Raw genomic sequence first — 24388 nt, forward strand, 5'->3', positions numbered from 1 at the left:
GAGCGTTTGTTGATGTCAGGAGCTATCGGTAGCTGGCCGACTAGATGTTATTAGACATTGATAAGACATTGATATAAGACATTGATATCAGGAGCTATCTGTAGCTACTGCTAGCCGGCTAGATGACGTTAAGACAACTATTTAGTTCAATCGGACATTTCGTTTTGAACGGTGAACTAACGTCAGCTAACGCAAGCTAACGGAGATATCAACATGGACCACTAGACTTCTGGGGCATTTGTTGATATCCGGAGCTATCAGTAGCTAGCCGGCTAAATACCGTTAGACAATGCCTACTAAAAGTGAATAGTTGACTGGGTAATTTTGTTTAAACAGTAACGATAGCTAGGTAGCTAACGTTAGCTCAGGTCGAATGCACTATCTAGACTCAGCAGAGGAGGTCCGCCTCCTCTGTGTTTACAAACTCTACACGGGTACGGGCGGGGCTAGGGAGGAGGAGCAGTTTGCAGGTCCTGTGCGTCTGAGACAAGCGAGTGAGATATCCACTTGATCAGTTTCCGCGATCGGCGAATATGACTAATTATCGGAATTCCCCGATCGCATATTTATACTAATTATCGGCCGATAACGATCGGTGGCCGATCGATCGGGGCATCCCTATTTTTCGCAGCTGGAGTAATCAAGCCCCACTGACACACACTGCATCAGTGCAATCAGACACACCTGCCGGGCTGCCCGCGATAATAATAATCACTTTATTTGGGCTGACAGAGCCACAGAACAACTGCGTCTGCATTTGATCTCGTCTTGTCGATTTTGTAAAATGAATTAGGTATATTGTTAGTAAGTTAGCCATGTAATAAGCGGGATAATGTATAGCTATACTCTGTCATCATCAAACTCCGTGTCTGTCAATTATTTTGCGACAATGACCTCGTACCCTTACGTAGCGTGGTAGTGAAAGGGTTCATTAATAATAACTTGTAAAACATAAAACATTTGAGCAATACATTTTAAAAGCACATGGAGTTACCAGCGGGCAGTAGAATGTCACAGACAGAATGGAAATGTTTAATAGTAAATAACTCCTCAAAAGACGCAACATTTGAATGATAAATTAAAGGAGTGCATGTATTGCATTCAGTTCTGACTCAGCACCATCTTGTTTGAAAGACCCGGGGAAAGCCCTGGAATTGAAGCGTTAACTATATACAGGGTTCCCACAGACATTGCAAAATTTAATTCAAGGACTTTCAAGTACTTTTCCAAACACAATTTTTAATTAAAAAAAAATCCACTTTTAAATGCAGTTTTTTTATTGGGAAAAAAGTCTGATCCAATATTTATGGCTTAAAAGTTTTAAAACCAATTTCCGACAATTAGTTACACTTTAGATACAAAAATTTAGATTTCTTGATTCACAACTATTTTTATCATGGATGAACAAAACGTTCAATGCGAATGGTTGATTTGCATTTCAATTACTTTTTAAGCACATTATAATTTTTTTTGCTGTTTTCAAGGAATTACAGGCCTCGACTTTTGTTTGTCAAAAATCAAGCACTTTAAGCACTTCAAGGACCTTGTGCGAACCCTGTATATATCTACAGTATCAGGGTATCTAGGGATTCCTTCCTTGTGATCTCTAGTGTCATATGGTGTTATTACTTGGAGCCGGTGGAAAAAAACAGATTTTCAAACTTTGATATCGGTCGATACAGATATTTTATTAACGGCCAATTAATCGTTCAGATATATCGGTCGACCCTCCTAAGAACATGATCTCATTTACAGCAAACGGCCAGGGGGAGGAGCTGTGTTGCGACTACCATACCTGCAGCCTGAGACCAGCTCTGCCAGGCCTCGCTCCGTCAGGTTCCGAGAGCGCCAGAGGTCCAGCGAGCGCAGGGAACGACAGCGTGCACTCAGCATACTGGCCACCACATCATAGTCCTCGATCTGACAGGAGACACAGGAGGTTAATGTGCCATACTGGATTAAAGAGAGTCAGAAAGTTATTACTCACACTGCACTGTATTATAATGAGTCTACTCACACTGCACTGTATTATAATGAGTAGGGCTGTCCCAGACTAAGGATTTGTATAATCGATTTGTAGTCGCCAAAATTTGCCGATAGTCGACTATTAGTAGACTATGAAAAAAAAGTCCATTTGGGCTGTGGGGGTGCTTAATGTCTGAAGGAGTTGACGGAAGGCTTCTTGTCCGCCACTGATGGATACATGATGATATTTGTCTAGCCTAGTGTGTTCATTAGATGGGTGAAATCCTTTTTCAGTGCCTCTGTGCCTGTTTTCTTAGGCAGTTAGCCTCTGGTATGCGTGCCATTAGCGTTAGCCACGCTTCTAGGCCTCTTTGCTTTTGGAAAGAATGATAAAAATAAAAGAAAAATTTAAAAATAATAATAATAAAAAAATGATTATAATATATATATATTTGTTTTGCATTTGACTAAGAGGTTGGCAGTCGACTACGGCTCCTTTCGATCGATTAGTCGACTATTCGACTAATAGGGGTCAGCCCTAATAATGAGTCTACTGTATTACACTGCATTATAATGAGTCTACTGTATTACACTGTATTATAATGAGTCTACTGTATTACACTATTATAATTAGTCTACTGTATTACACTGTATTATAATGAGTATACTGTATTGCACTGTATTATAATGGTTCTACTGATTTACACTGTATTATAATGAGTCTACTGTATTACACTGTATTATAATGAGTCTACTGTATCACACTGTATTATAATGAGTCTACTGTATTACACTGTATTATAATGGGCTACTGTATTACACTGTATTATAATGAGTCTACTGTATCACACTATATTATAATGAGTCTACTGTATTACACTGTATTATAATGGGTCTACTGTATTACACTGTATTATAATGAGTCTACTCACACTGTATTACAATTAGTCTACTGTATTACACTGTATTATAATGAGTCTACTGTATTACACTGTATTATAATGAGTCTACTGTATTACACTGTATTATAATGAGTCTACTCACACTGTATTATAATGCATCTACTCACACTGTATTATAATGAGTCTACTGTATTATAATGAGTCTACTCACACTGTATTATAATGAGTCTACTGTATTACACTGTATTATAATGCTTCTACTCACACTGTATTATAATGCATCTATTCACACTGTATTATAATGAGTCTACTGTATTACACTGTATTATAATGCATCTACTCACACTGTATTATAATTAGTCCACTCACACTATTATAATGTGTCTACTCATATTACACTGTATTATAATTAGTCTACTGTATTACACTGTAATATAATGCGTCTACTCACACTGTATTATGGTAAATGGGTGCTTTTTTATATAGCGCTTTTATCCAAAGCGCTTTACAATTTGTTCCTCACATTTTACCCATTCACTCACACATTCACACACCGACGGCGGAGGCAACCATGCAAGGTGCCAACCTGCTCATCGGGAGCAATTAAGGGTTAAGTGTCTTGCTCAAGGACACATCGACACGCTGCCCGGGAGAAGCAGGAATCAAACCGGGAACCTACGGATTGCCAGACTGCTCTACCTCCCGAGCCACTGTATCATAATTAGTCTACTCACACTATTATAATGAGTCTACTCACATTACACTGTTATAATTAGTCTACTGTGTGTGTGTGTATGTGTATGTGTATGTGTATGTGTGTGTGTGTGTGTGTGTGTGTGTGTGTGTGTGTGTGTGTGTGTGTGTGTGTGTGTGTGTGTGTGTGTGTGTGTGTGTTCGTTCTCACCATCACACAGCTTCCCAGGTTGATGTGTCTCAGTTCTATACAGAAGGTCAAGATGCTCAGAATGGCTGTTTGCTATGGAAAAATAGAGAATAGAGATCAGTCAAAAATGTATGTAGTATGTGTGTATGTGTAGTATTGTGTTTATATTGTATTGTCTGTCTGTAGTATGTGTAGTATTGTGTGTATGTACTAGTATGTGTATATGTGTAGTACTGTATTGTGTATACGTGTAGTATTGTTCATATTGAATTGTGTGTATGTAGTATGTGTATATGTGTAGTATTGTTTACATTGTATTGTGTGTATGTGGTATCTGTGTACGTAACGTGTAGTATTGAGTTTATATTGTATTGTGCGTTGTGAGTAGTTTTGTGTTTATATTGTATTGTGTGTTTGGGCGCTTTCTCTCTCTGGCATCTTTATAAATGCCTTTCTCCTGTGACAGAGAACGAGAGAGCGAGAGTGAGAGCGAGAGAGAGAACGAGAGAGAGAGAGAGAGTGGGCTATTTAATTAGAGCAGTGACAAGGTAATGACAGGCGAGATGTCAAGTGTTACAGACAGAGACACACACACTGCCTGCTCTGTTTGCCTCGGTAAACAACGTGAAGCACGTTTCACTCTGTGCACCACAGAAACACAACACCACTACACACCCGGCCCTCAGTGCCGCTAGGCTAGCTGCCACCACAACACCACTACGCCATCCAGCCCACAGCTCCGCTAGGCTAGCTGCCACCAGAGAGCCTCCGACATGACAGGACAGCCAGGGGGAAACGCTGAGGTGCTAAATAAGACACAGGTCTGAACCTGAACCTGGAGCCACCGTGGTGCCGCCTGCGAGACGCTGGGCTCCTCCTTACAAATGATGAGAACTGGCTTCAGCCAAAACCACAACATGACACTTCCAGGGGTCAAAGGAGACTAATCTAGTTCTTAAAAGGGAAGGTGAATCTAGGTGAATTTGGACCTACTATATCATCTTTAGCTGCGACCAGCAGCTCTATGACACGCTCGGTTGGTTGGTTGGTCCACAAAAGTGTCCCCACCCTCTAGCGGCCAGAGTTTTCACCCTAGGAGGCTGAAATTCATCCACATCCTGTGTTAGCCTCTCGTATCATATAGGGTACTCAGATAACATGGGTAGTAGTAGTAGTAGTAGTAGTAGTAGTAGTAGTAGTAGTAGTAGTAGTAGTAGTAGTAGTAGTAGTAGTAATAGTAGTAGTAGTAGTAGTAGTAGTAATAGTAGTAATAGTAGTAGTAGTAGTAGTAGTAGTAGTAGTAGTAGTAGTAATAGTAGTATTGGTAGTAATAGTACAGTAGTAGTAGTAGTAGTAATAGTAATAGTAGTAGTAACAGATAACTCAGATAACAAGGGTAGTAATAGTAGTAGTAATAATGGTAGTACTAGTAATAGTAGTAGTAGTATAGTAGAATTATTATTATTATTAGTAGTAGTAGTAGTAGTAGTAATGGTAGTAATAGTAGTAGTAGTATAGTAGAAGTAGTAGTAGTAATAGTAGTAGTATTAAATGCCAATTCCCAATCCCCTTCCTGGTCGCTGCGCACTTACCCCCCACAGTCGGTCTGGGAGAGTGGAGGCTACCACGTGCGGATTCTCACTGAGAGGGCGTAGCGTGTGGAAGGATCACACTATCCCACTTAGATCCTATCCGCGCTTAGCAGGCGCCCCAACCGAACTGTAGGAGTCGCTGTTTACAACGACCCGGACCCACCCCGCCAGCTTCTTTGCAATTGTGCTGCTGAAAGGTGATGTACGTGCATTGAGAAATCGTTAAAACTGCAAAATGTGCAAACAGAAGGGGAGGAAGGGATGGATGTTTCTCTCCCAGGACGTTCTGAGATGTTCTGTGTCAGCTTTTCACACAACAAGACTTCAACAAACCATATTTTAACCAAAACAGGTTCATGTTCAAACAACCAGAGGCAGAGACCTAGGCTACAGAGATTAAATGTTCGGCTGGACCAGAGTGACCTCATCTCTACCGTACCTATCTTGGTACAGTAGAGCACCAGACACACTGTTGACCTGGTGTTGACCTCCATGGTACGGTAGAGCACCAGACACACTGTTGACCTCTATCTTGGTACAGTAGAGCACCAGACACTGTTGACCTGGTGTTGACCTCTATCTTGGTACGGTACGGTAGAGCACCAGACACACTGTTGACCTCGTGTTTACCTCTATCTTGGTACGGTAGAGCACCAGACACTGTTGACCTGGTGTTGACCTCTATCTTGGTACGGTACGGTAGAGCACCAGACACACTGTTGACCTCGTGTTTACCTCTATCTTGGTACGGTAGAGCACTAGTCTGCGGAGGCGCGTTAGTTTCGGGATGTGTGAGAAGGCCTGCGGGTGGAGCCGGTCACAGGAGGCCAGGTTGAGCTCCTGGAGGCGGGGGCAGGTCTGGGAGATGACGTCCAGACACGCCTCAGACAGGAAGTGACAGCAGGACAGCTCCAGAGACACCAGGCTCACACCACACGCCTTCAGGAAGCTGGAGAGAGAGACAAGACAGAGAGACTATAACACGCCTTCAGGAAGCTGGAGAGAGAGACAAGACAAAGAGACTATAACACGCCTTCAGGAAGCTGGAGAGAGAGACAAGACAGAGAGACTATAACACGCCTTCAGGAAGCTGGAGAGAGAGACAAGACAGAGAGACTATAACACGCCTTCATGAAGCTGGAGAGAGAGACAGAGAGACTATAACACGCCTTCAGGAAGCTGGCGAGAGAGACAAGACAGAGAGACTATAACACGCCTTCATGAAGCTGGAGAGAGACAAGACAGAGAGACTATAACACGCCTTCATGAAGCTGGAGAGAGAGACAAGACAGAGAGACTATAACACGCCTTCATGAAGCTGGAGAGAGAGACAAGACAGAGAGACTATAACACGCCTTCATGAAGCTGGCGAGAGAGACAAGACAGAGAGACTATAACACGCCTTCATGAAGCTGGCGAGAGAGACAAGACAGAGAGACTATAACACGCCTTCAGGAAGCTGGAGAGAGAGACAAGACAGAGAGACTATAACACGCCTTCATGAAGCTAGAGAGAGACAAGACAGAGAGACTATAACACGCCTTCATGAAGCTGGAGAGAGAGACAAGACAGAGAGACTATAACACGCCTTCATGAAGCTGGAGAGAGAGACAAGACAGAGAGACTATAACACGCCTTCATGAAGCTAGAGAGAGAAAAGACAGAGAGACTATAGCACGCCTTCATGAAGCTAGAGAGAGAAAAGACAGAGAGACTATAACACGCCTTCATGAAGCTAGAGAGAGAAAAGACAGAGAGACTATAGCACGCCTTCATGAAGCTAGAGAGAGAAAAGACAGAGAGACTATAGCACGCCTTCAGGAAGCTAGAGAGACAGACAAGACAGAGTGCGGGGGGATAAAATGAGTGAATGTTGATGAGAGCCTTGACGTAAGTGGTTGTAGCTACGGCTGTGGGGGTGCTGGAGACATGATCCAAAATACCTTTTTATATGCCTGAGTCTCACTGAGAGACCAATCCCATGTCGACTTTTCCATACCTACTCCCCAACCGGTGCATGCACAGATTGCCCAGGGAGTGTCTCAGGGAGTTTTTTTTTTATTATTATAATTATTATTTTTAATAATACATCCACAGATCTTTTAGAAAGGTATGGAATAAAAGTATTGCAAAAAGAGTATTGATTAATGTTGTTGATGATGATGATGCTGCTGGACCTGTATTATGCTTGGTTTAAACTTTAGACCAACTCAGTCCCTGATTACAAGACTTTACTCTTAAAAAAAAACAAAAATAACTTTAAAGAAAATAAGTATAGCCTATCTAACAGTAATATTAACACATTGAATAAGGTAAGTATATATTTAGATATTTTCGATGAACAGAAAAAGTATTAATCTGTTATTCCTATCAAATAAAATAAAATAGACTGTAGGCTGCTGGTAGGCCTATTTCTAACATAATTTAGACCTCAACGTGAAGAATAGAACCATAGGTTATATTTCCATTAGATTAGATTCAAATGTATTGTCATCATACAGCACAAGTACAGTACAATGAAAAGAAGTTGGCATCTAACCAGAGTGCAAATTGAACAGTAAAGCTGGATTATATATGGTAAATGGCTGCTTTTTTATATAGCGCTTTTATCCAAAGCGCTTTACAATTTGTTACTCACATGTTACCCATTCACACACACATTCACTCACAGACGGCGGAGGCAACCATGCAAGGTGCCAACCTGCTCATCGGGAGCAATTAGGGGTTAAGTGTCTTGCTCAAGGACACATCGACACGCTGCCCGGGAGGAGCGGGAATCGAACCGGGAACCTCCGGATTGCCAGACGACTGCTCTACCTCCTGAGCCACTGTCGCCACTTACTCATATATAAATGAGTAATAATACTATTCAGATGTATGTACAGTGTATTATAATTACTGCCTCATGGATCAACATGATCTTTAAAGTAAATTTCACATGCAGCACAGGTGTGTTGATATGTATTGTATAAACACCCTAAAGGGCATTTCTAACTAGCAGCATCACCATCATACCCATAATGTAAAGAATGTCCTTGTATTATTAATATATAAAATAATCTGATTCCCTCCTCTGTCCTCTGCTGTTACGGCCCCGTCCAGGTGGCGTTACCTGCTGAAGCCGGACAGGGTGACTGCCCCCCGGTTCCCCGTCCAGGACATGTTGAGCCTCTGAAGGAGGGAGCAGCGGCCCTGCAGGTGGCCCAGGGAGGCGTCGCTCAGACGGGCCCAATAGGGCTGCAGACTCAGGTGGATGTACTGGAGAGGGTCGCAGCAGTGCTGGTGCAGCAGCTTACAGCTCTGAGCCAGACAGCACAGGTCAGGCAGGGCCAGGTGGCTCACGATCAGCTGGATCAGCTAGGGAGGGAGGGAGAGAGAGAGAGAGGAAGGGAGAGAGGGAGAGAGAGAGAGAGGAAGGGAGAGAGGGAGAGAGGGAGAGAAGGGCACACAATGGGGGGGGGGGCATGAGATGGGATGAGAGGATAGGACAGGACAGGAAATCTCAGAAAATATGAAGCACAGCCAAGAGAAGAGAATAGAAGAGAATAGGATAAGATAATAGAATAGAAGAGTAAAGAAGGGAAGATAAGAGAATAGAAGAGAAGAATAAAGAAGAGCAAAGAAGAGAGGAGAAGATAAGAGAAGAGAGGAGAGGGGAGAGAAGAGAAGAGGAGGAGGGGTGAGAGAAGAGGAGGGAGGAGGGGAGAGAAGAGAAGAGAAGAGGGGAGAGAAGAGAAGAGAAGAGAAGAGGAGAGGAGAGGAGAGGAGAGGAGAGGAGAGGAGAGGAGAGGAGAGGAGAGGAGAGAAGAGAAGAGAAGAGAAGAGAAGAGAAGAGAAGGGAAGGGAAGGGAAGGGAAGAGAAGAGAAGAGAAGAGAAGAGAAGAGAAGAGAAGAGAAGAGAAGAGAAGAGAAGAGAAGAGAAGAGAAGAGAAGAGAAGAGAAGAGAAGAGAAGAGAAGAGAAGAGAAGAGAAGAGAAGAGAAGAGAAGAGAAGAGAAGAGAAGAGAAGAGCAGAGGAGAGGAGAGAAGTTGCTGTTAGGCAGGTCTGAGGAACACAGTGAAACAGTTATCTGGGACACAAAGCATTGATCTCCTTAGAATCAGTGGCAGTGAGTCAGCTTGTTTGTGCAGCGTCTACATGTGTGTGTGTGTGTGTGTGTGTGTGTGTGTGTGTGTGTGTGTGTGTGTGTGTGTGTGTGTGTGTGTGTGTGTGTGTGTGTGTGTGTGTGTGTGTGTGTGTGGTGTGTGTGTGTGTGTGTGTGTGTGTGTGTGTGTGTGTGTGTGTGTGTGTGTGTGTGTGTGTGTGTGTGTGTGTGTGCTGCAATGAATAAACAGTGCACAGTGTTGAACCTGGTATCAGCTGGCGGATAATGACTGTATTGTGTTTCAGAAATAAACCTGCATGGTGGATGTGAGGAGAGCCGTTAATGACAGCGGTTTGGAGGGAAGATAACAAAAAGGAACATCTTAAAAGCACCGCTGTGGTTCTTAAAGCTCAGACAACAACACAATACGTGTTTGTGGCAGGAAAATTTGTCTCTGGTACAAGATCAAATGCCAGAATGGGTCCATGCCAGAACAGCTGTATGTTGTTGTTTTTTAACCATTATTTACCCAGGCTGGTTCACTGAGCACAGACCCTGCTTCACACGTTCACCCAAGAGCTGCCCAGTACAACCACAGTATGACACTGTTGACCACTAGGAGCTGCCCAGTACAACCACAGTCTGACACTGTTGACCACTAGGAGCTGCCCAGTACAACCACAGTCTGACACTGTTGACCACTAGGAGCTGCCCAGTACAACCAGTCTGACACTGTTGACCACTAGGAGCTGCCCAGTACAACCAGTCTGACACTGTTGACCACTAGGAGCTGCCCAGTACAACCAGTCTGACACTGTTGACCACTAGGAGCTGCCCAGTACAACCAGTCTGACACTGTTGACCACTAGGAGCTGCCCAGTACAACCACAGTCTGACACTGTTGACCACTAGGAGCTGCCCAGTACAACCACAGTCTGACACTGTTGACCACTAGGAGCTGCCCAGTACAACCACAGTCTGACACTGTTGACCACTAGGAGCTGCCCAGTACAACCACAGTCTGACACTGTTGACCACTAGGAGCTGCCCAGTACAACCAGTCTGACACTGTTGACCACTAGGAGCTGCCCAGTACAACCAGTCTGACACTGTTGACCACTAGGAGCTGCCCAGTACAACCAGTCTGACACTGTTGACCACTAGGAGCTGCCCAGTACAACCAGTCTGACACTGTTGACCACTAGGAGCTGCTCAGTACAACCACAGTCTGACACTGTTGACCACTAGGAGCTGCCCAGTACAACCACAGTCCGACACTGTTGACCACTAGGAGCTGCCCAGTACAACCAGTCTGACACTGTCGACCACTAGGAGCTGCCCAGTACAACCAGTCTGACACTGTTGACCACTAGGAGCTGCCCAGTACAACCACAGCCTGACACTGAGAGGGGGCGCTTTATGCACTATATTACTGTTCAGTATCTGGTCTCACTAGGAGGACTGGTCAGTGTCTGGTCTCAATAGGAGAGCGAAGCAGCTAGCAGGGGAATGTTCAGTGTCTGGTCCCGGGATCCAAATGGCCAATATATATATATATATATTTTGTTTTTTGTAAGTTTATGACATTAACTGTACTGGCAAGTGAATGTGCATTAGTGTGTGGCAGCTGTGTCTTACTGAATGCATACTAGACTAACTGCCCTGTCCTGCAACGAGAGAGGGAGAGACTAGAGCATTTTCTGGCAGTGACATCACCTTCTGGCGACACACAAGACACACATTCGCAAGTTCAACATCAATCACAGAACACAACGTTGCAGCCCGGTTTTATATAGTTCTATGGTTGCGGTATATAATAATAATAACTTTATTTGTATAGCACTTTTCATACAGAGGTTGCAGTTCAAAGTGCTTCACAACAGTAAAAAATACAGGCATAAGCGAGCATACCATTTTTTTTTAAATACAAAGAGATAGGTAAGGCAAATCACAGTTCTTCAGTAATACAAATAATAAAATAGAATAGATTAGATCTAGTAAAAAAAAAGTGCGGTTTGATTCAGTTTAAAATAGGCAAAAAATTATAAAATAGAACGGACAGTAACAAAGTGTGCTAAGATTGTTCAATAAAAAATATATAACAACAGAGCAGTGTATCGCTCTTAGTACTTTGAGTTTATTTACAAAGTTCTAACATACAACAGAGCATCGCTCTAACATACAATAGGGCAGTCCGTCGCTCTAACATACAACAGAGCAGTCCGTCGCTCTAACATACAACAGAGCAGTCCATCGCTCTAACATACAACAGAGCAGTCCGTCGCTCTAACATACAACAGAGCAGTCCATCGCTCTAACATACAACAGGGCAGTCCGTCGCTCTAACATACAACAGAGCAGTCCATCACTCTTAACACTTTGAGTTTCTTTACAAAGTACAGTTCTAAATTACCTTTTAGAACAACAGAGCAGTGCGTCGCTCACAACAACAGAGCATCGCTCTTAACCCTTTGATCGCCGGGGTTAAATTCATAATTGACCATCCCTCGCAAGCCCTATTTAACATGGAGAAGTTCCCCTTCTTTGCAGGGCTATAACTTTTTAAATTGTATTGCTAAATTGACATTACCATGGCCCATTCAAAGTCCTATATCTATTGTTCAGGGTGTAGCAACGTTATACTTTTTCATTCACATATTCATACTAAAATACGGTCTAAAGTATAAGTATGTTTTTATCGTTTTCTGCAGCTTTCTCCAGAACTTGATTTATAGCCCTAAATGCATTATATTGATGATCAAATACAGTTTGATAGCGATCGGTGCCAGATAAAAAATGTCAACTGCACGTAATTCTAGAAGTTACTACGTATGATCTGATGTTGACCGGATGGGCGGGGGGTCGTTTATAATTCCATGGGCAACGTTATATCATTCATCTAGTGTGGGTGATATGATCATTATAGCAGTTAGTATAGAAGACATTAGAAAATAACGATGAAACTCACCGTAGCTTCCTCTCGCCGTTGGCAGATGAGCGTGGAACAGAATTTTTTCTATTATGGGATGTGGAAATACCCAATCCATTTCCAGGTTGTATAATAGTATATACATCCAAATCATGTTGTTTATCGAGTTATTTGCACAGATCGGTGTTCACTGTGTCAAGATGGAGTCCCTCTAACGATAGCGAGTGCCCGGACGAAATATGGGTGAGCACCACTTCATCCACAGATCACTTCCTGTTGGCGATCTGCCGATCGGCCACCAGATGGCGCTCTTGAACCGTTAGAGAGTTGAGAGGGACTCACCAGTACATATAATGTCTCCGGGGGAGAAATATGATTTCGATCACAGATTTTTGAAATATTGATATCAATGACGCTGTACAGCGTCTTCGGCAGAATAAGCATGGCGGGGAATGACGTGTTTCAGCGTCAACAGCGTTCAAAGGGTTAACTTTGAGTTTCTTTACAAAGTTCAGTTTTGAATTATAACAGAGCAGTGCTCTTAAATGACAGTGCATAGGAGGTAGTGAGATATAATTAGCATAGAACCGACATATGAATTTGATTGGAAGTGTATGAAAGTAGGTAGGGTAAGAATAGTGCAGGTAAAGTACAATTTGTCAGGATATCCCTGATGTTTCATTGAAATGCCTGAGCAAAGAGATAGGTTTTAAGCTGTATTTCTTTTTGATCTACCTTTTCTCCCATTTTCAATTTTTCTCCCATCCCAATTTCGTATTGTCCAATTCTACCCTCCCCTGTCTCGAACGCTGTTAGGCCATGCCTCCCACAGGCCGGCTGCAATGTGGACGAAGCCTTGCATCACGTGTCCCCTCCGGTACACGAGGAGGCAGCCGTCGCATCTTTTCACCTGCACAGCGCGATCTCTCAGCGGCGAGGGAGGGACACGCCGCCCCCGTTGCTTCCTGATTCTGCTGTGCAGGCGCACCAACCGACCTGTAGGAGTCGCTGTCCACAACGGCCGATCCCCACCCACCAGCTTTCCACCCCTAACACTGCCAATTGTGTTAGTATGAACGACCAGCCAAGCTATGAATAAATGAATGAATGCATTATTTTATTTTGAATGTTTACAAATAAATAAACAAACAAATAATTTTTCGAACATTTTCACAAATAAACAAACGAAAAGGATAGGTTTGAAGCCGAAGGCTTATAGAGCAACCTACCCCTAATTCAAAAAAGTTAGTTTTCAAAATATAACAAAAAAAAAAAAATCAACAATCAAAAATCAACAAAAAACGATCCAGAAAAGAACAAAAAAAGTTAAAGTTTGCAAGATAAAACAAACAAATAAACAGAAAATCAGCTGGTAGCAATGCAGAGAGCTGGGCTCGAACCCAGCATCTCCTGCATTAGTGGCGAGCGCCTTGCCCACTGCACCACTTAGCCGCCCCGGTTTTAAGCTGTCTTTTGAAGATGTCTAGCGAGTTGGCTTCCCTGATGTTTTGGGGTAGTTTGTTCCACAGTTTTGGGGCATAGTTGATAAAGGCTGCATTACCGATCCTCTTTTGACTGTTTCTGGGAGTCTCTAGTAGTCCAGTAGCTGATGATCGCAGTGTTCTTGCTGGCCTGTAATTTATTAGAGTGTTGGGTACACAGGACTAGGTACACAGGATGAGTATTAGGTACACAGGACGAGCTACACTATTATTTATGTTAGTGTTGAGTAACTGTGATATTAGTGTACGAGTGTATCTGTTATTAGTAGGGATGCATGATAATTATCGGGCCGATATCAGCAATTATGACGTCATCCAGATAAACCCGATAACGTTATTGATAGCTCCGATAATATAATATATTTTTTGGTAAAAAGAAAATGCGGTGTGGGTGAATTGGGATGAAGGGCGTTTGTTTTTACTGTAGGCTCCTCCCATTTTGCCAGTACTGTGGTACGACTGATAGCGTGTGGTTTAGGAAGAGGGCGTTTTACACAAATCCAGCGCTCCCTTTCTTGGCTGTGACGTAGCCACGTAAGTTTCTGAAGCAGCGCGGATGTAAACAAAGATGGTGTCAGTAGTGTGGGGAAAAAAGTTTGCTTGCTATTTGTAACAAATGCAATGCAGAAGTTCCACGAGGAGGGAAAAGGGCAACAACTTATAATACATCCAACCTAACAAGTCACCTGCAACATCACCACCGCTACGATGGTGTGTTATTGTGTTAAAAGCCTACGACGACGTGCGAGCAGCTAAAGCTGCTGCAAATCTAGCCCCTTTCATGACTGTGATGCAACCCTCGGTTGAATACGCAGTCACTTATTGCTCCGTAGTAGCCAGGTTCATTTGCACCACCAAGCACTGCTTAAAAGCTAGCGGCTTGAGCCCTTGGGTCATTTCTGTCAAACTTCTTTAATTTAGCAAACGCCTCGTCAATACGTACAAGCGGGTTCCTTTGTAGCTGGCTTTGGATTCACAGCATCTTTAGCTGCTCGCGCCTCGTCGTAGGCTTTTAACACACCATCGTAGCGGTAGTGATGTTGCAGGTGACTTGTTAGGTTGGATGTATTATAAGTTATTGACGGATTGTGCATTTTCTGATTCAAATTATATTTATTTGGAAAAATAAATATGGTCACTTTATCAGTCAAAACTGTTGTCTTGGCTTTGTTTTGTGCATAGTAGTAACGCTCATGTCATGATAAATCTGGTTAGGTCAAAACTACAGGAATATACATTTAAAAAAATATTGTATAATACAATAAATATCGGTTATCGGTAGGGATGTCCGATATTATCGGCCTACCGATATTATCGGCCGATATCGGCATTCAAATGTGATATCGGAAAATATCGGTATCGGTTTTCAAATTATTATTATTATTATTATTTTTTTTTTACATTTCTATAGAAATGATGTCCGATATTATCGGCCTATATCGGCATTAAAATGTGATATCGGTTGATATCGGTATCGGAAATTAAGAGTTGGACAATATCGGTATATCGGTAAAAAAGTCAATATCGAGCATCCCTAGTTATCGTATCGATTATCGGCCTTGAGGAGCATAAAGTTATCGGTATCGGGGTCAAAAATCTATATCGTGCACCCCTAGTTATTAGTTGTTGTTTATTCATTCATTCATGATTTTAGGGGCGTTTTAAAAAGGTTGACAAGTTGGCCTTGTTCTCCGCTTGCTTGTTATTATGATTGTAATGATTTTACAAACTTCAACACTGTATTCATCACCTGAATCTGGCGATAAGATACTATTCTGAGTGGAGAGAGAGAGAGAGACTGATATCCGACACAGAGACCAGGCAGTGGTTGTGGCATGTGGCAAGGTGAGACCTGAATGAGGACAGAATGACAGCGTATTCTCTCAGAGCAACAGAGAAACCACTAACACCTTGCCTTGTGCTTTCTCCAGGGTATTCCTCTGACAAAAAAACAAATACAATGACCAAAACCTGCGTCACTTCTCACGTTTGTTTTCGTAACAAAATGTAGTTCGGAGACCAGACAGAGTCGTCTGGGATTCTTCCTGGTGAAAAGATCTTGCAGCGTAAACTCCCGTCGCTAATCATGCAGTCTGAAACCATAACGACTCTCCTCGATTACAAGGCGGACAGTTTTGTGTTTGTGTAAACAGCATATCGCCCTGACGAAAGTCGCGTAGTGGGTGGGCGCCTTAACCCTTTCACGACCACACTACCAAAGGGTTAACCCTTTCACTGCGACAATACAGAAGGTTAACCCTTTCACTGTCACACGACAAATGGTTAACCCTTTAACACTTTCACTGCCCAAGCTTAAATCCTTTTTACCTCCTTGAATGCCCAGGGCCACTTCAATGTTAAGGTTAATATCGCCTAATCTATGTTTTAAATTATGGCTATGTGTCTAATCTGCCCGTCGCTTATCAAAGACTTATTTTCCAGTCAACATTGTCGTAGCAGATTGTTTTTTTATCGCTTAATTTCCGTTTTCTAGCATTTTGAAAATCACTCGTTTTCATGGAAAAAATAAGACATTCCATGATAATCGCCTTTTACTAGAATATTCTAGAACGTTGTCATTGTTCGGCCTATTTATGAATCGTTTTCAAATAAACGCTAGATTATCGATAGTATATGTGTGCGCATGCACGCTCGTGCCGCGAGTTGAAAATCGATTATCCTACTTACTGACCGCTCGCACAGCGAAACAGCACTATCACATAATCACATAAAAGCTTATATCTCTGTGAAAACGAGTATGATTATCCTACGACTGGTAACATAGATTCCTTACCTGAGATCAGATGGTATCCAAATGGATTATTCCAATTCCTGATCGCCATTCGGAAAAAATCTATATTTTTATTGATCCACCGAGTATAGTGTAAAAACACATAATCCCTGCTGCTCTGAAACTCCAGAGTGAAACTGGTCGACGGCGGTTGCATGAGTGAGAAGTAAAACGTGGATTCCGGGTTTTTTTTTCTCATTCATTTTCATTGAGTTCAATCCAAAAGGGTGAATTACCATCTGGGAGACAATAGGGGGCTCTTTTTTCATATCTGAGCGCCTGGAGTGGGTGATTTTCCAACGGTAGACTTGGTTGATGAAATATGATTTCAGATCGCTAATAATTAATAAAAAATAAAAGAGAGAAAATACGAGAATTCTCGTGAGTGGGCATTCAACCCGCGGGGGGTAAACCAGAGAAAACTCGGGTTGGGCAATCAAAGTGTTAACAACCACACTACAGAAGGTTAACCTTTCACTACCACACTACAGACGGTTAACCGTCTGCAGTGTGGTAGTGAAAGGGTTAATATTCTGTAGTGTGGTAGTGAAAGGGTTAACCGTCTTTAGTGTGGTAGTGAAGGGGTTAAGAGGAGGGCCAAACAGCTAACAGCTGTGTGTAACCCTCTCTACCCCTGCAACTACCCCCCCCCCCCCCCCCCCTCCCCCCCTTGTGTAAATAACAATGTGTTGTTACTTGTTAGTCAACTTGCCTGGTTAAATAAAAAACAAAAAATTAATGGTTTTTGAAAGTCTATATAATTATTACCTCGTATGGAAGTTTGTCAAAGTAGCCATTTCCTGTGCTCTGATGCTTGCCGTCCGCTCCTTGTCTGAAGGGACCTCCCATGTCAGACAGCTCCTCCTCGCTGTCGCTCAGGTCGTTGATGTCGATGGGCATTTTGTAGAGGGCCAGGATAGGCCTCTCCTTCACCCCGCGCAGGATGACGGCGTCCAGCTCTGTGTAGTACTGCAGCAGCGAGCTGTTGACCTCCAGACGGATCAGATTGGTGGGGAAGTTGAGCTGTTTGATAGTGGGGGAGAACTGACGAGCCTGCGGGGTCATGACCTTGGTGGTCTCCCCGGACCACAACACCTCCCACCTGGACAGAAAGGGGGGGGGCATGATGATCAGCTGAGGTATGCGACCACAGAATATATAGGACCCAGTGCAGTACAATGTACTAAAAACATTATGGCTTTGGTCAATTCAATGGCATGTTATTCTAGATTAGGGTTTCTCAACTGGGGCGATATCGGTATGGAGTGTTGGGGGCCGCTGGGTGTGCAGAATTGTTGAAAGGGGGGCATTGAGATGCTCAAAGGGGGCACTAGACATCAGATTGGGGGGGGGGGGGGGGCGTTATGAAACATAGACATCAGAACCACTGCTCTAGATGGCCGTCTCTGTCACTACTCCCTGCCTGTTTACCTGACGTCAGTGGGGGGGTTCTGGGAGAAGGGGTTGAGGGAGCAGGCCAGGATCTGGACGATGGCTCCGGGGTGGTAGGTCTCCAGCACCTCCACCGCCATGGGGTAGACCGGCTCCTCGAAGGCCAGCTCGATGTAGTCCTGGCTACGGAAGCCCTTGGGCGTGCGGCGGAACGGCGGCGGGGCGCTGGCGCACTGCTCCCACCAGGTCCCATAGGCCCTGAACACGGCGGTCTGGGTGAAGTCCCCGGAGCTGGGGTAGACGTTGGGCACCCCTGCCAGGTTCCACATGGTGTAGGACATGCTGTTCTCGCTGCCGTAGTGCGAGCTGAAGTCCAGGACCTCCTTGGCATACTGCTCCAACTCCACGCTGACCGGCAGCGCCGCCCGCTGGCCGGACTCCACGGCGCGGCGGCTGTTCAGCGCCTCGCCGCGTGTGCCGCTCCTGGAGCGCCGCCTCAGACAGATATAGTAAAACATGCTCAGCAGGGTTAGCATAGGGAACAGTTGGATGGGGGGTGGGGGGGGGAGGGGGAGGGAGGCACAGAGGGACCACACGGCAGCCGACGCCCCCTGGAAGCACGACTGGCTCAACCTTCAGCCTCTACAAAGCGCACGCTAGAGGCCCAACTGCATGCATGATCTGTGGGTTAGAAAGAGGACAAACACGCACCAGCATCAGAACAACAAGACAACACACACACACCAGCATCAGAACAACAAGACAACACACACACCAGCATCAGAACAACAAGACAACACACACACACCAGCATCAGAACAACAAGACAACACACACACACCAGCATCAGAACAACAAGACAACACACACACACCAGCATCAGAACAACAAGACAACAGACACGCACCAGCATCAGAACAACAAGACAACACACACACACCAGCATCAGAACAACAAGACAACACACACGCACCAGCATCAGAACAACAAGACAACAGACACACACCAGCAGGGTACAAAATAGTCACACGCCCACCGCCACAGGCTGGTAGATTTAATGTTTGGCCGTCATAAATTAAGGCCTGGGCGCCATCTGGCGGCCAACAAAATCCACTGCATGCGTCGGCATTAATATGATATGAGTAGCCTCCAGCTGGAGGGAGAAATGTCGTGGGAGCGGGCGAAAGTTGCCCAATCTGGAACAATCTCCGGGGCTGCAGCTGGCCCCTATTGGATGCGGGCGTGGTGAGTTGAAACGAAAGTGAAACTGTGTGTGTGTGTGTGTCACGTCTCACGTGTCCGTTCTAATGTTTACAAACAATGAACCTTTAAATGTAAATGAGATGCGCTCTGCTCACGAGATCAAGTTTGTAACATGAGACGCACACGAGGTCTGTCTTCATCCGTTCTTTAGCCTACAAAAAAACCTGCAATCGTGTTTTTGATTGTGCTCTGATATTTAATTTTGCATTTGATTTGACCAAATATGTGGAGGCATATTTTGTACCCTGGTTATTTCGCGTTTGTAACGTCATAACATCAGTGGAGGCTGCTGACTGATTAATAATAAGCTCTCTTTATTTCGCGGAGCATAATGTGATTTCGCGTTTGTAACGTCATAACATCAGTGGAGGCTGCTGCTGACTGATTAATAATAAGCTCTCTTTATTTCGCGGAGCATAATGTGATTTCGCGTTTGTAACGTCATAACATCAGTGGAGGCTGCTGCTGACTGATTAATAATAAGCTCTCTTTATTTCGCGGAGCATAATGTGATTTCGCGTTTGTAACGTCATAACATCAGTGGAGGCTGCTGCTGACTGATTAATAATAAGCTCTCTTTATTTCGCGGAGCATAATGTATAATGTTATTTCGCGTTTGTAACGTCATAACATCAGTGGAGGCTGCTGACTGATTAACTCGTAACGTCATAAACCAACTACCAGATTCACTCGTCACTGTACATCAGTGGAGGCTGCGTAACTGACTAACTGATTAACTAGAAACTGCACATTGAGGGGGTTTGAATCACGCTACATCAGTGGAGGCTGCTGACCAGATTATTATTATATTATATTAGGGGTGGACGGTATTATTATTATTATCTATTATTATATTATTATTCCATACAAGGCTGGATGCATTACAGACTCCGCTAACATCCCTTGTTGCCTTGTAGGTGGCAAGTATGGATTTGTTTATCTTGTTTGAAGTTGTTTTAATATGTTCTTTAATTCTTTTGCTTCCATATTGTAAATAAATTCGCAATAAATTATTTGCATTTAAAACTATTAACGCTGACTCATTCCTTCAGTCCACTCAAAATTATGCTAATATTCCTTATGTTGTTTATGATATTAATTGAAAATAGCATACGAGAGTATTATATAGTAATAATAACACATGGCGATATACTAAAAAGCTATTTATAATTTTTGGCTGGTAAAACATCTGGATGGCTGGTAGTTTTTAAAATCTACCAGCCAAATGGCTGGTAAGTCAAAAAGTTAAGTTTGTTCCCTGCGGACACCAGCATCAGAACAACAAGACAACAGACACACACCAGCATCAGAACAACAAGACAACACACACACGTGGTCAGCATCAGAACAACAAGACAACACACACACACCAGCATCAGAACAACAAGACAACAGACACACCAGCATCAGAACAACAAGACAACACACACACCAGCATCAGAACAACAAGACAACACACACACCAGCATCAGAACAACAAGACAACACACACACCAGCATCAGAACAACAAGACAACAGACACACACCAGCATCAGAACAACAACAAGACAACAGACACACACCAGCATCAGAACAACAAGACAACACACACCAGCATCAGAACAACAAGACAACACACACACACCAGCATCAGAACAACAAGACAACAAACACACCAACATCAGAACAACAACAAGACAACAGACACACACCAGCATCAGAACAACAAGACAACACACACACCAACTCAGAACAACAAGACAACACACCAGCATCAGAACAACAAGACAACACACACACCAGCATCAGAACAACAATACAACAGACACACACCAGCATCAGAACAACAAGACAACACACACCAGCATCAGAACAACAAGACAACACACACCAGCATCAGAACAACAAGACAACACACACACCAGCATCAGAACAACAAGACAACACACACACACCAGCATCAGAACAACAAGACAACAGACACACACCAGCATCAGAACAACAAGACAACAGACACACACCAGCATCAGAACAACAAGACAACAAACACACACCAGCATCAGAACAACAAGACAACAGACACACACCAGCATCAGAACAACAAGACAACAAACACACCAGCATCAGAACAACAGGACAACAGACACACACCAGCATCAGAACAACAAGACAACACACACACCAACATCAGAACAACAAGACAACAGACACACACTAGCATCAGAACAACAAGACAACACACACACACCAGCATCAGAACAACAAGACAACACACACACACCAGCATCAGAACAACAACAAGACAACAGACACACACCAGCATCAGAACAACAAGACAACACACACACCAGCATCAGAACAACAAGACAACAGACACACACCAGCATCAGAACAACAAGACAACACACACACACCAGCATCAGAACAACAAGACAACACACACACACCAGCATCAGAACAACAACAAGACAACAGACACACACCAGCATCAGAACAACAAGACAACACACACACCAGCATCAGAACAACAAGACAACAGACACACACCAGCATCAGAACAACAAGACAACACACACACACCAGCATCAGAACAACAAGACAACAGACACACACCAGCATCAGAACAACAAGACAACACGCACACACCAGCATCAGAACAACAGGACAACAGACACACACCAGCATCAGAACAACAAGACAACACACACACCAACATCAGAACAACAAGACAACAGACACACACTAGCATCAGAACAACAAGACAACACACACACACCAGCATCAGAACAACAAGACAACACACACACACCAGCATCAGAACAACAACAAGACAACAGACACACACCAGCATCAGAACAACAAGACAACACACACACACCAGCATCAGAACAACAAGACAACAGACACACACCAGCATCAGAACAACAAGACAACACACACACACCAGCATCAGAACAACAAGACAACACACACACACCAGCATCAGAACAACAACAAGACAACAGACACACACCAGCATCAGAACAACAAAGACAACACACACACACCAGCATCAGAACAACAAGACAACAGACACACACCAGCATCAGAACAACAAGACAACACACACACCAGCATCAGAACAACAAGACAACAGACACACACCAGCATCAGAACAACAAGACAACACGCACACACCAGCATCAGAACAACAAGACAACACACACACACCAGCATCAGAACAACAAGACAACAGACACACACCAGCATCAGAACAACAAGACAACACACACACCAGCATCAGAACAACAACAAGACAACAGACACACACCAGCATCAGAACAACAAGACAACACACACACACCAGCATCAGAACAACAAGACAACAGACACACACCAGCATCAGAACAAGACAACACACACACACCAGCATCAGAACAACAAGACAACAGGTCTGCCCGTCTGACACACTTCCCTCCCAGGGAGCCACTGACGACCAGGCTGCTCCGTCTAAAGAAATATAAATCTATCGAGAGGTTTTGTTTCAGAATTTTATCATCAATTACTAACGTCCTCGTATGAAACCCTCCAACTAGACTCTGTCTGGAGGAGGGATATACCAGACCTGGAAAATGACTTTGATTGGCAAGGAGCCTGGGCAAATGTCCGACTTACATCAAGGAACCCGGATCATCAACAAATCAACCTTAACTATATTCACAGGACATACTTGACTCCTATAAGACTGTGCCGAATGGGGCTTAAACAAGATTCCAAATGCACCCAATGTTCAAATGGGGACGAAGGGACATTTATGCACATGTATTGGGACTGCTCACCAGTTAAGGCATTCTGGAAAGATGTGACCCAACAAATATCAAAACTCGTATCTTGGAATATACCTGTACACCCCTCGGTATTACTATTGAATGATGTTTTTGAGTTTGCAGTGAATCCACAGCTAAAGAGATTGGTTTTATCGGGTATCACAGTAGCCAAAAAGCTGATCGCATCACGCTGGTTTCAACCGGAAAAAAATTGCCGTAAAGTTTGGTTTCTTACATATCTCGATGTAATTTACCATGAAATATCTACAGCAAGAATTCTGGGTCTCAATGAATCCAAAATGTCAATGTGGTTAGAAGTGGTGGAGAGAATAAAAGCTAGCTTATAATGGTAGTGTCTGCCTGGTTAGGTGCGAGGGATAGTGGAGGTACTTCTCAAGGTGGGGTCCGGGAGGGGGGGGTTCGAGCTGGAGCATATGTGTGTAGGTTTTTTAGATAACAGGTATTAGGGGTATATCTTATATAAGACAACTAACTAAAATGTGATCTCATTGGATGTGCCCTGACAATTAATGCTTGTATATCTTATCGTGTGTTGTCATGTTTGTTTATATGTTTGTTTAAAAAAATAATAAAAAAATAAAATACAAATAAAAAGAAATATAAATCTATTTTATATCTTGTGTGTTATTCTAATGGTCTTGGATAAGTTCAATAGACATTTGAGAATGTGAACGACTCTCCCCAACGCCAGCAACCAGAGAACTACTGGCTTGAGCTTGTGATGTCATCCAAATGTAAATAGATTACGTTACGTGGAAAAGTGATTTTGACGAGTGATCTGACGAGTACTTGAGTATTTTCTTTAGTTGCCGCGTAGACGGAGCGAGGCGCCACACAGCAGCCCGGATGAGTCGGATACTTTCATCATAAACATTTAAAAGTTACACACTGTGGTAGGGAGGTTTGTGATCATGTTCTTAAATTGTCCATAGGATAGTGTTGCATCGATCCTTAGTGTGAGGATCATTCCAAGAAGTGGGTGCATCAGAACAAGCACAAACTGAACTCTTACGACCTTAAGTGTCTTATAGTCTGTTGTAATAGAATTACTAAGAGTAATGAGAAAAGGTCTGTGGCCTTGAACACAAAGACTAATGACTGTATGATTAACAATATACAAGAAATAGGGATGCACCGATCCGACTTGTTCAGTCCCGATACCTAGAGCCATATGAAATCCGCGTTCACGGAATCGCGGACGGAATCGCGGAATTAACCAATAAAAATGGAATCAACTGCAAAACGTGGAATATTGCAGAATTTGGCCTAATCTGGACT

General features: G+C 43.5%; 1 protein-coding gene across 1 annotated transcript in view; it reads right to left on the reverse strand.

The window, feature by feature from the left end:
- Window positions 1-24388, reverse strand: part of fbxl4 (F-box and leucine-rich repeat protein 4) — a 38662-nt gene that overhangs the window by 8616 nt on the left and 5658 nt on the right. The window contains exons 2-7 of the mRNA XM_084336432.1: window positions 18080-18721; window positions 17417-17750; window positions 8455-8699; window positions 6078-6291; window positions 3772-3843; window positions 1796-1920 (exon numbers count right to left, since the gene is read on the reverse strand). Coding sequence (XP_084192558.1) covers window positions 1796-1920; window positions 3772-3843; window positions 6078-6291; window positions 8455-8699; window positions 17417-17750; window positions 18080-18576 — 1487 coding nt within the window. The 5' untranslated portion in view covers window positions 18577-18721. The remainder of the gene's footprint in view (window positions 1-1795; window positions 1921-3771; window positions 3844-6077; window positions 6292-8454; window positions 8700-17416; window positions 17751-18079; window positions 18722-24388) is intronic.

Source organism: Notolepis coatsorum, assembly GCF_963971535.1.
Source record: "Notolepis coatsorum genome assembly, chromosome: 19".
Lineage (NCBI taxonomy): Eukaryota > Metazoa > Chordata > Actinopteri > Aulopiformes > Paralepididae > Notolepis > Notolepis coatsorum.